At 41.6% G+C, this 12,982-nt stretch overlaps 1 protein-coding gene across 19 annotated transcripts in view; it reads left to right on the top strand.

Annotated features, from left to right (window-relative positions):
- The window catches only part of Dennd1a (DENN domain containing 1A), a 486,221-nt gene that overhangs the window by 316,931 nt on the left and 156,308 nt on the right, over nucleotides 1–12,982 (top strand). For all 19 annotated transcript variants that reach the window (XM_031370095.1, XM_031370090.1, XM_031370085.1 and 16 more), the window contains one exon: nucleotides 2,699–2,800. In XM_031370095.1, coding sequence (XP_031225955.1) covers nucleotides 2,699–2,800 — 102 coding nt within the window. The remainder of the gene's footprint in view (nucleotides 1–2,698; nucleotides 2,801–12,982) is intronic.

The raw sequence follows: 12,982 nt of genomic DNA, 5'->3' as shown, positions 1-12,982 counted from the left end.
ATTAGGCAATGTGCTTTGTCTCTAAGCCTCCACCTTTGCCTTGAAGATATTAGGCTCTCACCAGCTTGATGTTGAAGAGTAATGAGCTAACACTCAGGAGCCATCCTTCGCCACCAACACTTCCAACTACAGCATTTCAGGAGAGAGCACCCTCTAGCCAAGCTGCCTGTGATTCTTTCCTTGGGAACTGTGAGCTTCAAGAAGCGCCTTGAGCCCATGCCAGCCCCTTTAGAAGAGGCCTTGCCACCGGCAGGGCAGCATTGTCCCATGAGAGGAAACCGCAGACCCAGCTCCTGCCCAGAGCCCAGTGCTGGGGACAATTCGGTTACTAAGGGGACCCTGGCCTGCTAAGTCAAGAAAGGAGGCCAAGGTTTTTCCTCTTCTTCAGCCTGCTGCCATTGTTGAAAAAGTAAACACTCCACACAGCTTAACCAGCAAGTCCTCCAGCCAGAAGTGAAAGGAAATCAAAAGCCTGTTGCAGCCCAGCCTCAGAGAGACCACAAGGACTGGTCTGTGCTGCTGGGGCAGCTCTGGGAACACAGAAACAAGGCCCAATTCTGATCCACTCTCAACCTTTCAGAACCTTTCAGCCCAGGACTGCTCTCCAGTGGCCATTGCCTCCTGCCCCTTCTTTTTTTTTTTTTTTTTTTTTTCAAGACAGGGTTTCTCTGTGTAGCCCTGGCTGTCCTGGAACTCACTCTGTAGACCAGGCTGGCCTCAAACTCAGAAGTCTGCCTGCCTCTACTTCCCAAGTGCTGGGATCAAAGGTGTGTGCCACCACTGCCCGGCGCCTCCTGCCCCTTCTGTTTGGAGTTATTGGGAGGGTCAGATGAGACAAGGCAAGAGATACTGGGGTATGGTGGTCCTCAGCTCAGTACCTGCAACCTGGTGTCCCTTATCTATGTTCTGATCCTGCCTCTGATGATAATCATCAGCCTTTGAAGTAAGAGCCAAGCTGTAGCTACCAATAGGATGCAGCTCTTCTGTCAACACATATTAAAAAGTAATAACTGCCATGTATAAGACCTCTTGAGTGCCAAGCCCAGGGCATATATGACCTCTGCTTTTCATAACAGCCTAGAACAGTGGTTCTCAACTTGTGGGTCATGACCACTTTGAAGATTCATAACAGTAGCAAAGTTACAGTTATGAAGTAGCAACAAAAATAATCATATGGTTGGGGTCACCACAGCATGGACTGTATTAAAGAGTCACAACACTAGGAAAGTTGAGAGCCACTTGTCTAGAGGGGACTGGTAGGAAGTAAGGGGCACATCTATTGTATAGATAAAGCCACTCAGTCAGATGTGCCACCATGAACAAGCTTTATCACTTCATGGAGACTCCCTTTCTTACCTCTAAAATGGTGGTAACATCACGCCTTCCAGCTCCTAATGGAAAAGAAAACACCAGTGGATCAGGCAGTGGTGAGCTTTGAAATGTTTGTGGCTTTAGTGGCAGAGATGGCAAGCAGGACTTGTGCTTGCTAAGCCACAGTTCTACACAGCGCTTGCTCAGCAGCTGTGTTATTAACACCTTCTCATTTGCACCCAGCCTGCGAATAAAGCAGCAGTTAATAGAATGGTGGGCTTCACAAGAGGGAGGAAATACATTAGTCAAGCATCTTTTTTAACCTCTCTGGTTCTCCACCAATGGGAAGTGTCTTAGTAGACACTTGCAAGATGATGTATAGGCTCCTGGAAACGTCTGTAGTAGGAGTTAGAGACTCTGACCATTACATGGAAAGATTCTAGGATTCAGTTTCTTGACATTTTTTTTTAATCAGATGTTAATGACATGGTTTTTTTTAATCAACTTTTACAAAGTCTCTGACAAGCATAAGTCATCCTCCCACCAGGAAGATCCTTGAAATGTTTATTTAGGTACCTTGATGTCCTAGAAGCTAGGATCAGAATATCAGCAACAATTTTCATATATATACACACACACGTATGTGTGAGTGTACACATACATATAAAATGACAACAGAGTGTCATTTTTCTAGCTATTTGACTTAGGGCATGTTACCTAGCCTTTGTGAAATGGCTTTCACTTCTGAGATTTGTTGGTGAAAGGGGCGGGTGATGATGCAAATCAGAGAATTTTTTTATTAGATATTTTCTTTATTTACATGTCATATGATTTCTCCTTTCCCAGTTTCCCCTCCAAAAAAAAAACAAAAAACAAAAACAAAAAAACAACAAGAACAAACCCCTGTTGCCTCCCCCCTCCTTGCTTGCCACCCTGCCCTCTCCCACTTATTGGCCCTGGCATTCCCCTACACTGGGGCACAGAACCTTCACAGGGCCAAGGGCCTCTCCTCCCATTGATGACCGACTTTGCAATCCTCTACTATACACATGCTGCCAGAGCAATCAGTCCCACCATGTGTACTCCTTGGTTGGTGGTTGAGTCCCTGGAAGCTCTGAGGGTACTAGTTAGTTCATATTGTTGTTCGTCCTAAGGGGCTGCAAACCCTTCAGCTCCTTTGGTCCTTTCTCTAACTCCTTCATTGGGGACCCAAATTAGAGAATTTTTATGACAGTTAAAAGAACAACAAAGGTGAGCCATGTATTCCTGGGGATGTGGCAGAGTACGCCTTTATTCAGCAGTGTTATTCTTCCCTAAAGAAGCCCAAGGGGAGGTAACCTATGTCCTGGTGGCAGTTCCAGTGATTCTGGATTTTCTTTACTTGCAGAAGGTCAGAAACATGGCCCTAGATGACGTTGTAATCTTGAACGTGGACACCAACACCCTGGAAACCCCTTTTGATGACCTCCAGAGCCTCCCAAATGATGTGGTGGGTACCATGTGTGAGTTCTGACTCCTTGAGTGCTTGTCTTGTGATTCTGGGACTGGGAGAAGTGGGAAGACAATGTGGTTCAGGGCCTAGTGTGCATCAGGGTAACAGTGGATACTGTTCAATGACAAATCTTAAAAAGATCTGCTTACACTGTAGGACTTCCTGAGGATGGCAAATGGCAAGGTGCCCTTTTAATGAAACAAAGTAGCTTTGAAGATGGAAATTAACTTTAGAAAATTAATTTCCCCTCTTGGCCTCAGTTTCCTACCTTGAAAGAGAAATGCCAGGAAGGTGCATTGGCAGATGTAGAAACATTCAACTGATGTGTGACAACAATAACAAAAAGCAAAGGTGAAACATTAACCTTTAGTTAGTCTCAAGAAGACTAACATACATGCAGCTGGGGTCCTGGAACTGAGGAAAGTTGGGGAAGACAGAAATAAATGTAAAGAGTTTATAGTCAGCTTTCAAAAGTTCTGATGAAAATGAGAAGCTAAGAGCTCTGGGAAGTGCAGTGAATGTGATGGTTTGTATGAAATGTCCCTCATAAGTCTCAGCATTTGAACACATGGTCCCCACTAGGTAGCTGTTTGAGGGGAATAGGTGTGGCCTGGCTGAAGTATGTTATTTGGGGCAGGTGCACCATTTCACGTTGCCTCATACTTGTGGATCAGGATCTGAGCTCTCAGCTGCTTGTCCAGCGCCTGCCACCATACCCTTCACTCTTTCACAATAGCCTAAATCTCGGAACCACAAACCCAGTTAAACTGTCATTTATAGGTTACCTTTGTCATAGTGTTTGATGACCACAAAAGAAGTGTAACTAAGACAGAGAGCCTGATACAAACCCACTGAACTGAACAAAATCCACAGTGGCCCATTGTGATGGTCTCTCAGAGCCCAAGAGGCAAGCTGAAGGTTGGCTAGAGGAAAGGGGAGAAAGTTTCTAAGAGAAAGAAGTAGTTCCAGCAGGTTTCTTGTCAGGAACTATGTAAGCCAGAACATTGCGGGATAATAGTTTTTAATAAAAGACAAGTTTTCTTTTCTTTTTTCTTTGTTTTTACTTAGTTTAGTTTAGTTTTTAGAAACAGGGTTTCTCTGTGTAGCCCTAGCTGTCCTGGAACTCCCTCTGTAGATCAGGCAGGCCTCAAACTCAGAGATCCACCTGCCTCTGCCTCCCAAGTGCTGGCATTACCACCACTCATGGAAAGGTGGAGAACACCTTTAATCCTAGCACTTGGGAGGCAGAGGCAGGCAGATTTCTGAGTTCAAAGCCAGCCTGGTCTATAAAGTGAGTTCCAGGACAACCAGGGCTATACAGAGAAACCCTGTCTCAAAAAAAAAAAAAGAAAAGAAAAAAGAAAGACAAGTTTTCAATCTAATTACTCTCTATCCACTAAAAGTGTGCTTTCAAAGACGAAGGCAAACTTTTTAAAACATTTTTTCAGATTAAAAAAACTGAGAGAAATATATATCAGCAGATCTGAGCTATAAGATATGTCAAAGGAAGCTCTTGGGTGGTGGGTACTAACATAAGGAAGCATATATGACAGAGGAATGAAGACAGCCAGAAACAGTAAATGTGGTAAATGTGTAGGTCAATGTAAGATATGTATCAATTACTCAAGTAAAAATAATAGTAATATAGTATGTGTTACTGCACACAACAGCAGGTTCACAAAGTAGAGCATGGGGGTGTGCTTCACTGGTTGTTATGTTCTATAGAAACTGTTGTGATGTTGCTGGAACGTGGCTGGTATCAAGTCAAAGATGTATATTGTTAACTCAGAAACCACCAGAAGAAAAAGAAGACAGGTTCATAAAACTAGCCAACCAATGCATGTTTACTAGGAAGAATAAAGGAAGCACATCAGCCCAGAAGTGGTGGTAGTGGTGCACACCTTTACTCCCAGCACTCAGTAGGCAAAGACAGGCAAGAGTTCAAGGCCAGCCTGGTCAACAGAGTGAGTTCCAGGACAGCCAAGGAAACTGAAGGACCTGTTCAGCACAAGACACCCCAAGACTAAGTTTTCACCACAAAGGAGATTGATTTGTCCCAAAGGAACAAAGGGCAAGGAATAAGAGACAAAGACAGAAATCAGAGGATGACACAGAAGGGAAAGGGAACAAGAGAGAGGGCAAGGGATGTTTGTCCCAGAGGGACAAAGAACTGTTTCTGGGTGGATAGGAGACAGACATGGCCCATAGGCAAATGGCAGTTTATAAAGGTAAAAAGGGAAACCTCATGTTAGAGTGGGGTGTTTAATTTTCATTAGACATACTAATTAGAGCAGCCAAAGGGGGGCTTTTGATTCCTGGACTTCAATACTTTAATAGATGGACCTTGGTAGTTAGCCTCAAGAGAAGTGGCCAAATAAGGGAATAGACCATGGAGGGCTACTTTAGGAATGTCATCTAATGATTTTTAGCAAGGCAGAGGGAATAGGGGAGAAAGGAAAGGCCTGCCAGAGCCACATATGCCATGTTCAGGATAACTGGAGTCCCTTCAGAAACCCTGTCTTAAAAAAAATAAATAAATAAACACATACACACACACAAACAGAATCATTAGTAGGGTGGCGGGTTTATCTTGCTGTTGACAGTAGCATTAAACATGCCTTTTATGAGTTACTTTTCTTGTTACTGTGACAGCATTCCTGACAGAATCAACTTAATGGAGTTCAAATTTATTCTGGTTCATAGTTTCAGAGTGTTACTCTTTATAAGGACTGGAAAAGCAAAATGCCTTGAGTCAGATGTGTGGGCTGGTCCTCTAAACAAGAGCCTATGAATGACACTCCAGATTGGAACCACACCACACATCTAAATGTTCCATTCAAGCAGTTAATCACTTCTGATTGTATACCATTGATAAAAATCCTCTGTGTATCTATGATATGTGTGTTTGCTTGAACATGTGTTTGTTTATGTATACACATTGAGTATCTTTCCATCAGTGGCTTTCTGCCTCTTAAGATTTTATTTTAAATGTATGCGGTGTTTTGCCTGCATGTATGTAGTTATACCTTGTACTGCAGTTCCCGAAGAGGCCAAAAGAGGGTGCTGCATTACCTGGAACTGGTGTTACAGACAGTGGTTAAGTTGTTGTAGGGGTGCTAGGAATCAAATTCAGGTCCTGTGGAAGAGCAGCCAGTGCTTTTAGCTAACTGAGCTATCTCTCTAGCCCTGACCTTATTTTTGTGAGACAGGGCTGTCACTCAACCTGAAGCTCAGTGATTCAGCTAGACTTGCTAGTCAGTGAGCTCCAGAGATTCACCTGTCTCTGTACTCTCAGTACTGGGGTCTAAGATGTCTGTTGCCACATCCAACTTTTATTTAGGTACTAGGATCCAAACTTAAGTCATCGTGTTTGCTTACTGAGCCATTTCCCCAACCCTATGAATTCCTCTTTAAATGTAAAAATTAAGATTAAAAAGTGAAAGAGTCAGGGCTGGAGAGATAGATGGCTTAGCAGTTAAGAGAGCTACTCAACCATGAGTCAGGATTTGGATCTCAGCACCATAACCCACATTAGGTGGCTCACACACATCTGTGACTCCAGCTCCAAGGGACTGCGAGTACCCATGCACAAACATGTACATACATTCACAAAGACATGCCACATTAGTAAAATAAAAATTTTTAAGTAAATGAACAGAAAAACACATACCGTGCAGTCACTAATCAAAAGAGAGCTGGGGAGAAGAAACCAATCCTCCATACAAAGGAGAGGCAAGGAATCTCTGAACATGCTTTTCTTCCAGGAGGGCATTCACACTAACATGTAGGCTTACATGATTTGCTTCTTTAAAAGAAAAAACAGTTTGCCCAGAGGATAATTAGATGAATGGCTATGAAGGCAAAGGGAGGTCATTGAGGGGAAGAAGAGACACCCAGCAAGAGGGGCCATGTAGGGCTGGTGAGGTGGCTCAGCGGGTAAGAGCACTGACTGCTCTTCCGAAGGTTCTGAGTTCAGATCCCAGCAACCACATGGTGGCTCACAACCACTCGTAATGAGATCTGACTTCCACTTCTGGAGTGTCTGAAGACAGCTACAGTGTACTTATATATAATAATAAATCTTTAAAAAAAAAAAAAAAGAGGGGCCATGTAGATAGTGAGGGCCATCGGTAGGAATGATAAGAACCGCACACAAAAAATGCCATCAGGAACCCATTGTGCTAATACAAACATAAAAACTAATTAAAAATAGGGTTTGCAAAGAAAGCTATAATAAGTTTCATGGATAAACACCCAGGTGTTGGGCTTAGTTTAACATCACAATAGTGTTATGTGGCCATCATTGACCCAATGATAGAAAAGATCCTTCATATCTGGTATTCTCTCCAAAATTTATTCTAATTATGAAAAAAAATTACAAATACTCAAATTTTGGTACATTCTACAACATAGATGATCAGTGTTTGTCAGTCTTGTTAAAAAACAAAGTCTGAGGAACCAGTTGTACAGCAGAGGAAACAGAAGTGTGACAACAAAGTACAGTGTGGGATCCTGAGACAGAAAGGAACAGTAGGGGGAGAAATGGAGGAATTGCAGTGGGGCTGAGAGCTTAACTCAGAGTAGTGAGCCAAAGCTGGACTCCTGGTTTCAATGAACTTGCAGTGATGATACAAGAAATATCATGGGGAGAGCTAAGTGAAACAGATGTGGGTATTCTTTGTACTGTCTTCACAGCTTTCTGTAATCTGCAAAATTCCAAAATAAGTACTTATTTTTAAAAAAGAAAAACAAAATGAAGTTATTAAGACTATCTTTATGCCTATAATTTTGGCAATTTAGATGAAATGCACAAATTTCCTCAAATGCAAAAATTTATAAAGTGACTCAAGAGAAAAATGTAAATGCCATTATTCTGTTTTAAATGAAATTGCATTTGTGATTAAAACTTTTGAAGGCAAATATAATCATATGCAGTTTACCCTGAGACAAAACTAACCCCACCCCCAAAAAAGTGGAGCTACAGACTGACATGCCTTATAAAGATGTGAAATTTAAAACAAAGTATTAACAAATTGAATCCAGTAAAATAAGATAATAATAAGACACAGTGATCAAGTTAATACAGATTGGAAATCAGATTCAGTGATCTGCCCAATGAAAACACTAGAAGAGGAAACTAGATCAAGGGAGCTGCAAAAGGCACATGAATTTTCAGGAAGACTTCCTTGCCCATTCTCATGAAAGCTCTTAGCAAGTAGGAATCCTCATGGTAAGACAACCGTCCACTTACTGAAGCATAGACCCCAAAAGGCATGTCTTCTTTTCCCATTCAGCACTAAAGTGGAGTCTCAGACCAGCTAACTAACTAGGACAAGGAAAAAAAAAAAAACGAAGTAAAATCTCTGAAAATTAGAAAAGTAAGCAGGGTTGAGGGAATCATTCAGCAAAGTCCTACTGTGTAAGCATGAGGACCTGAGTTTGATCCCAAGCACTCATGTTTAAAAAGCCCAGGAGTCATGGAGTACATTTCTAACCCCGGGCTGAGGGGAAGGTTAGGGACAAACAGGTCCCTGGAGCTCATTGGCTACACAGCCTAGTTGAATGAGCCCCAGATTCAGTAAGAGACCCTGACTTAAAAGAAGTAAGACCCAGAGTGAGGAAGACATTGGAGATCAACCATTGGCCTACACATATGCACAAAGAAGTAAGTAAAACTGCCATCGCTCACACAACATGATCCTGTATATGGAAAATCTTTAGGAGTTTCAAAACTGGGTTTAGCAAGGATACAGGAAAATGTCACTGTACAAAATTCAAATATATTCCTATATACTTGAAGTGAGCAATTGAAAATGAGATTTTTTTTACAGTGCCATTTAAAATAGCATACAAAACAAAATACATTTAACAAAAAAAAGTGTAAGATTTCTATGCTGCAAGCTATAAAACATTTGAGGAAAAAAGATTTGAAAGACCTAAATAAATGGAGAGATATTCCATGTTTTGGATTGGAATACTCAATATTTTTTACTCAATATTTTTAAGATGTTAATTTGCCTAAATTGATCTATAGATTCAATATAATCCCAGCCCAAATTCCAGATGGCTTTTTTTGGGGAAAGCTTGACAAGCTAGTTCTAAAATGTATATATGTGAATATGCTAAAGAACTAGAGCAGGGACGACAATGTGGAAAGAGAAAGCTAACGTCGCAATTCTGTATTACCTGCCTGCAAGACCTACCGCACAGTGATAGTAACCCAGACAGAGGAGATGGACACCAGCTCATAGACTCAGAGGAAGAGAGCAGAAGTAAGCCTGCACATGAGTACAGGCTTGGTCTTGTTTGGGTTTTCTGTCCCCAAAATAAATGAGCTAAAACAACTGGATATCATGGAGAAAAGGAACCTTGACTTCTATCTCATGCAAATATTAGCTCAAAACAGATTAAGTAGAAGAAACAAGTAGAAGAAAGCATGAGAGAATCTCCATGAATATGAGGTAGGCAAAGATCTCTCAGCTAGGTCACCAAAGACATACATCATAAAGAAAAAAGTTGTGAAGTAGGCCTCAGGATGGCAAATGCTTACCTCCTACAAACAGGGACACTTAACAAAATAGACAAACTACAGGCATAGAAAACATCCTCAAAATTCTGTCTATAAAGAAAAAGGCTTTAGGGCAGGAGAGTTTGCTCAATAGATAAAAGTGATTGCTGCCAAGCCTTAGCTGGGTTTGTTCAGAGACCCACATGGTAGAAGAAGAAAACTGATTCCTGCAAGTTATCCTCTAACATCCACACACATTGTGACACATGTGCAACCCCTCTGCCACAGCACACATACAAAATAAGTAAATGTAATTTAAAATTTTGAGGAAAGAAAAAGGTGCTGTCCAACATATGTAAAGAAACACTAAGGCTCAGTAATATGAGAGTCTTAATAATTAAGGTGTACAAAAGACTCAAGGAGAACACCACAGTGATGTTCACATAGCCAACAGGCACAGAAAAAGATGTGTAGCATCATTAGGTGGAGAGTAGAAAGTAATACCACAGTGGTGGGCCACTATAAGTCTATTGGTATGGTAAAATAAAAACTTAACAACCTTACATCTTATACATACATTTACTATATAACCAAACACACTACTAGTTATCTACTGGAGAAAATAAAATCTTATATACATACAGACATGTGAATATTTTCAGCAGCTTTGTTTATAATTACTCCAATTTTTTTCTCCCAATTTTTTAAAAAAGATCTACATTCCCATAACATAACAAAGTTCATACTCATAAAATGGGATACTACCCATCAAAAAAAGAAAAAGAAAAAAGAAAAAGAAACTACTGATTCTTACCCAACAAAATAGATAATCTCTAGTATTTTATGATTGCAAAAGGATCTAGGAAGACATTCTGATATAGACACAGCAAGAGGTAGACATCAGATGAGTATATTTCCAGGACTTTGTTTTGCCCAAAGGAAATATGAATGGAATGGAGTTGTTCTGAATCTTGATTGTCATTGTGAACATGTATTTGCTTCTTTTAAAAACCATAGGAGCTGGGGGAGCTATCTCAGTTGGTAAAGTATGTGCCACTCAAGCATCCAGCTAAGGAGCTCCAGCAGATAGGCCCCTCCCCCAGACTTCTTTAACTGTTATAACAAGAACATAAGTTTCCAGCCTCTCTGTCACAAAGATCATATCTAGCTATCACAAAGGTCATCTCTGGCTCCACAGTAGGACTCTTTCCAGATTATGCTAATCTCAGATGAAAAGTCAGAACAGAAAAACCCACCAATCTCTGTGTTTCCCACAGAAATCCACCAGAGCATGAAAACTCACCAATCCCTGAGCTCCCCAAACTCAAGACTTGAAATCCCACCAATTCTCGCCCTGGAAATCTCTGCCCTGCAAGGCTCCGCCCCCTAAGAAATCCTGTATAAGCCTTGCCTACTGTTCAGTTCTCTGCTGTTTTCACCTGAGAGCAGAAGCAGCCAACCCTGGCTTCATCCCTCCCAATAAATATCTTTTATGAGATTTTCTGTCCCGTGTGACTCTCATCTCAAGAAGCCAATAAGCAAAGAAGTGTAGGGCTGAGGCTCCTGAGCATTTAGCTCAGCTGGGGATACCCTCCCTGGGAGCTGCAACCTTGAAGAAGAAGAGCTGCAAAGCTGAAGTTATTACCCTATAGTGCTCCAGCTCAGCCAGGGATATCCTCCCTCACGGCTGCAACACCTCTGTTGAGGCATGCTCTCAGAGCTGTGTGGTTCCTGGGACCTCGGGTCCTAGGTTATTTTTTAATCTGAGTAGGAACTCCAACACAAGTATTTTTTAAAATCGTTTTTAGGTTTGTTTTTATTTGTGTGGGTATTTTACCTCCACGTGTGTCTATGCACCACATGCATGTAGTGTCTTAAAAGGCCAGAAGAGGGCGCTGAATGTAAGCCACCATGTAGATGCCAGAAATCAAACACAGTCCTCTCCAAGAGTAGCAAGTGCTCTTAACCACTGAGCCATCTCCTTAGGCTTGGCACCAAAAGTATCTGAGATTCAGAACAATTTGCCTGGAGCTGTTATCGCAGCTCATGAGGGAAGGAAATAGCATAGCCACTTAAAAAAACAAAAACAATTGGTTTTTTGGGAAGTTTACACAGGTCTACCACAATACCAGGCAACTCTACTCCTTCCTGTTTATCTAAGAGAAGGAAAAGCAAACATCCAACAGGCTTTTCAATGAGTGTGAATGCTGCTCATGGCACACAGAAACTGGCAACAGCCTGAATGTGGGTTTATGTAGATAAACTGTTGTAGCCTATATTTCTTTATTAAGTCACAAATTAACAGACTCTGGATTCACAAAACAATGTGAGACTCTCTAAATGAATTACAGTGCGTGAAGAGAAACCAGAGTCAAGAAGATAGATATGATTTCATTCATGAACATTTTAGAGAGAGTGGGCCTAGAGGAGGCAGCTTGGTTATAGAAATACCTCAGGGGCCAGCTGGTGGGGTAAAGAGGTGACCTGTCCCTTGATCTTGGTGAGATGCATAGAATGTCAAAACTCATTAGACTGTCCATCCAAAATACATACATTCTCTTACCTTAAGTTTTGATTTAATGAAGTTTAAAAGAAGAGTCCTTAGAAATTAATCTAGAGCAGACTTGAGTATTAAGCTTTGGAGCCAGCTGGATTTCTTGTGATTTATGAACTTAGGCAACAGGTAACTTTGAAGCAGGACAGCTCTTGATTTCTGTAGCTGCCCTGACCATTGACTCATGAGTTGATAATCTTGTCTCTGTTAGTTTTCCTGCCCTTATATAAAAAGGGAGGGGGAGGCTGCCACTGGTGGTGCAGCTAGTGTCTATGAAACTTGCAATATACTGACAGTATGCATTGTTCCCTGGCTGTGAACTTGGCAGGCAGGAGGAATACAGCAAGAGTATTGTATCCTTATTGATCTAAAGTCAGCTTACAGACGTCATGTTCATCTCAAGCCCTGGCCAGAGTCTCTTTTTTTTTTTTTTTTTTTTTTTGGTACCAGAGTCTCTTAATGCCATGCTCTTCCAGAAGCCAAGATTCCCCCAGCCCCTGGAGATGTCCTGAGAGCTCCCTTGTTCTGTGGGTGATCCTAACCATGTACAGCAACAGCATGCTGTATTGCAGGAGTGAATCCTCCTCCAGTTCCAATCCTTTAGGTGTGTTTGCATGTGTCTAGTGGACCGATGACTGATTTGGGGGACATTCACTGGGTCCAAGTTTTACAATTAAGACACAACTCTTCTCCATGAGGTCATAGGCTGATGAGTTAAATGCGTTAGTAGATAGCAGGATGGCTTGTTTTGTACCTATGTCTCTGGTCGCAACCCACCCTCATACTATCCACAATAGCATACTCCAGCACAGAAGTACCACTCCCTGATTCACAGTCCAATGATGATGTCCCATTTTTCTCTACATGGAGTTAAAGTGCCACATATAGCTCTTTAGGGTATCTTGTCTCTTGTAACCCTCCTGCCTACCTTTATTTTATACCAGCAGCTTTGCTTCTGTCCATGGGAGTCCCAGGCATTTCAGTCAAAGCATCTCCAGTAGGTAGATCTGTGGCTAATTTAGAAATGAACACTTTTTTCATCCTTTATTTGTTCAAAGGCTTTTGGGTGTGTGCTCAATGTGTTGGGAATACAGGTACCTAAAACCAAATCAGAAGC

Source organism: Mastomys coucha, unplaced genomic scaffold (assembly GCF_008632895.1).
Source record: "Mastomys coucha isolate ucsf_1 unplaced genomic scaffold, UCSF_Mcou_1 pScaffold15, whole genome shotgun sequence".
Classification (NCBI taxonomy): Eukaryota; Metazoa; Chordata; class Mammalia; order Rodentia; family Muridae; genus Mastomys; species Mastomys coucha.
Note: the sequence above shows the minus strand (reverse complement) of the source record. Positions and strands in the feature narration are given on the sequence as shown.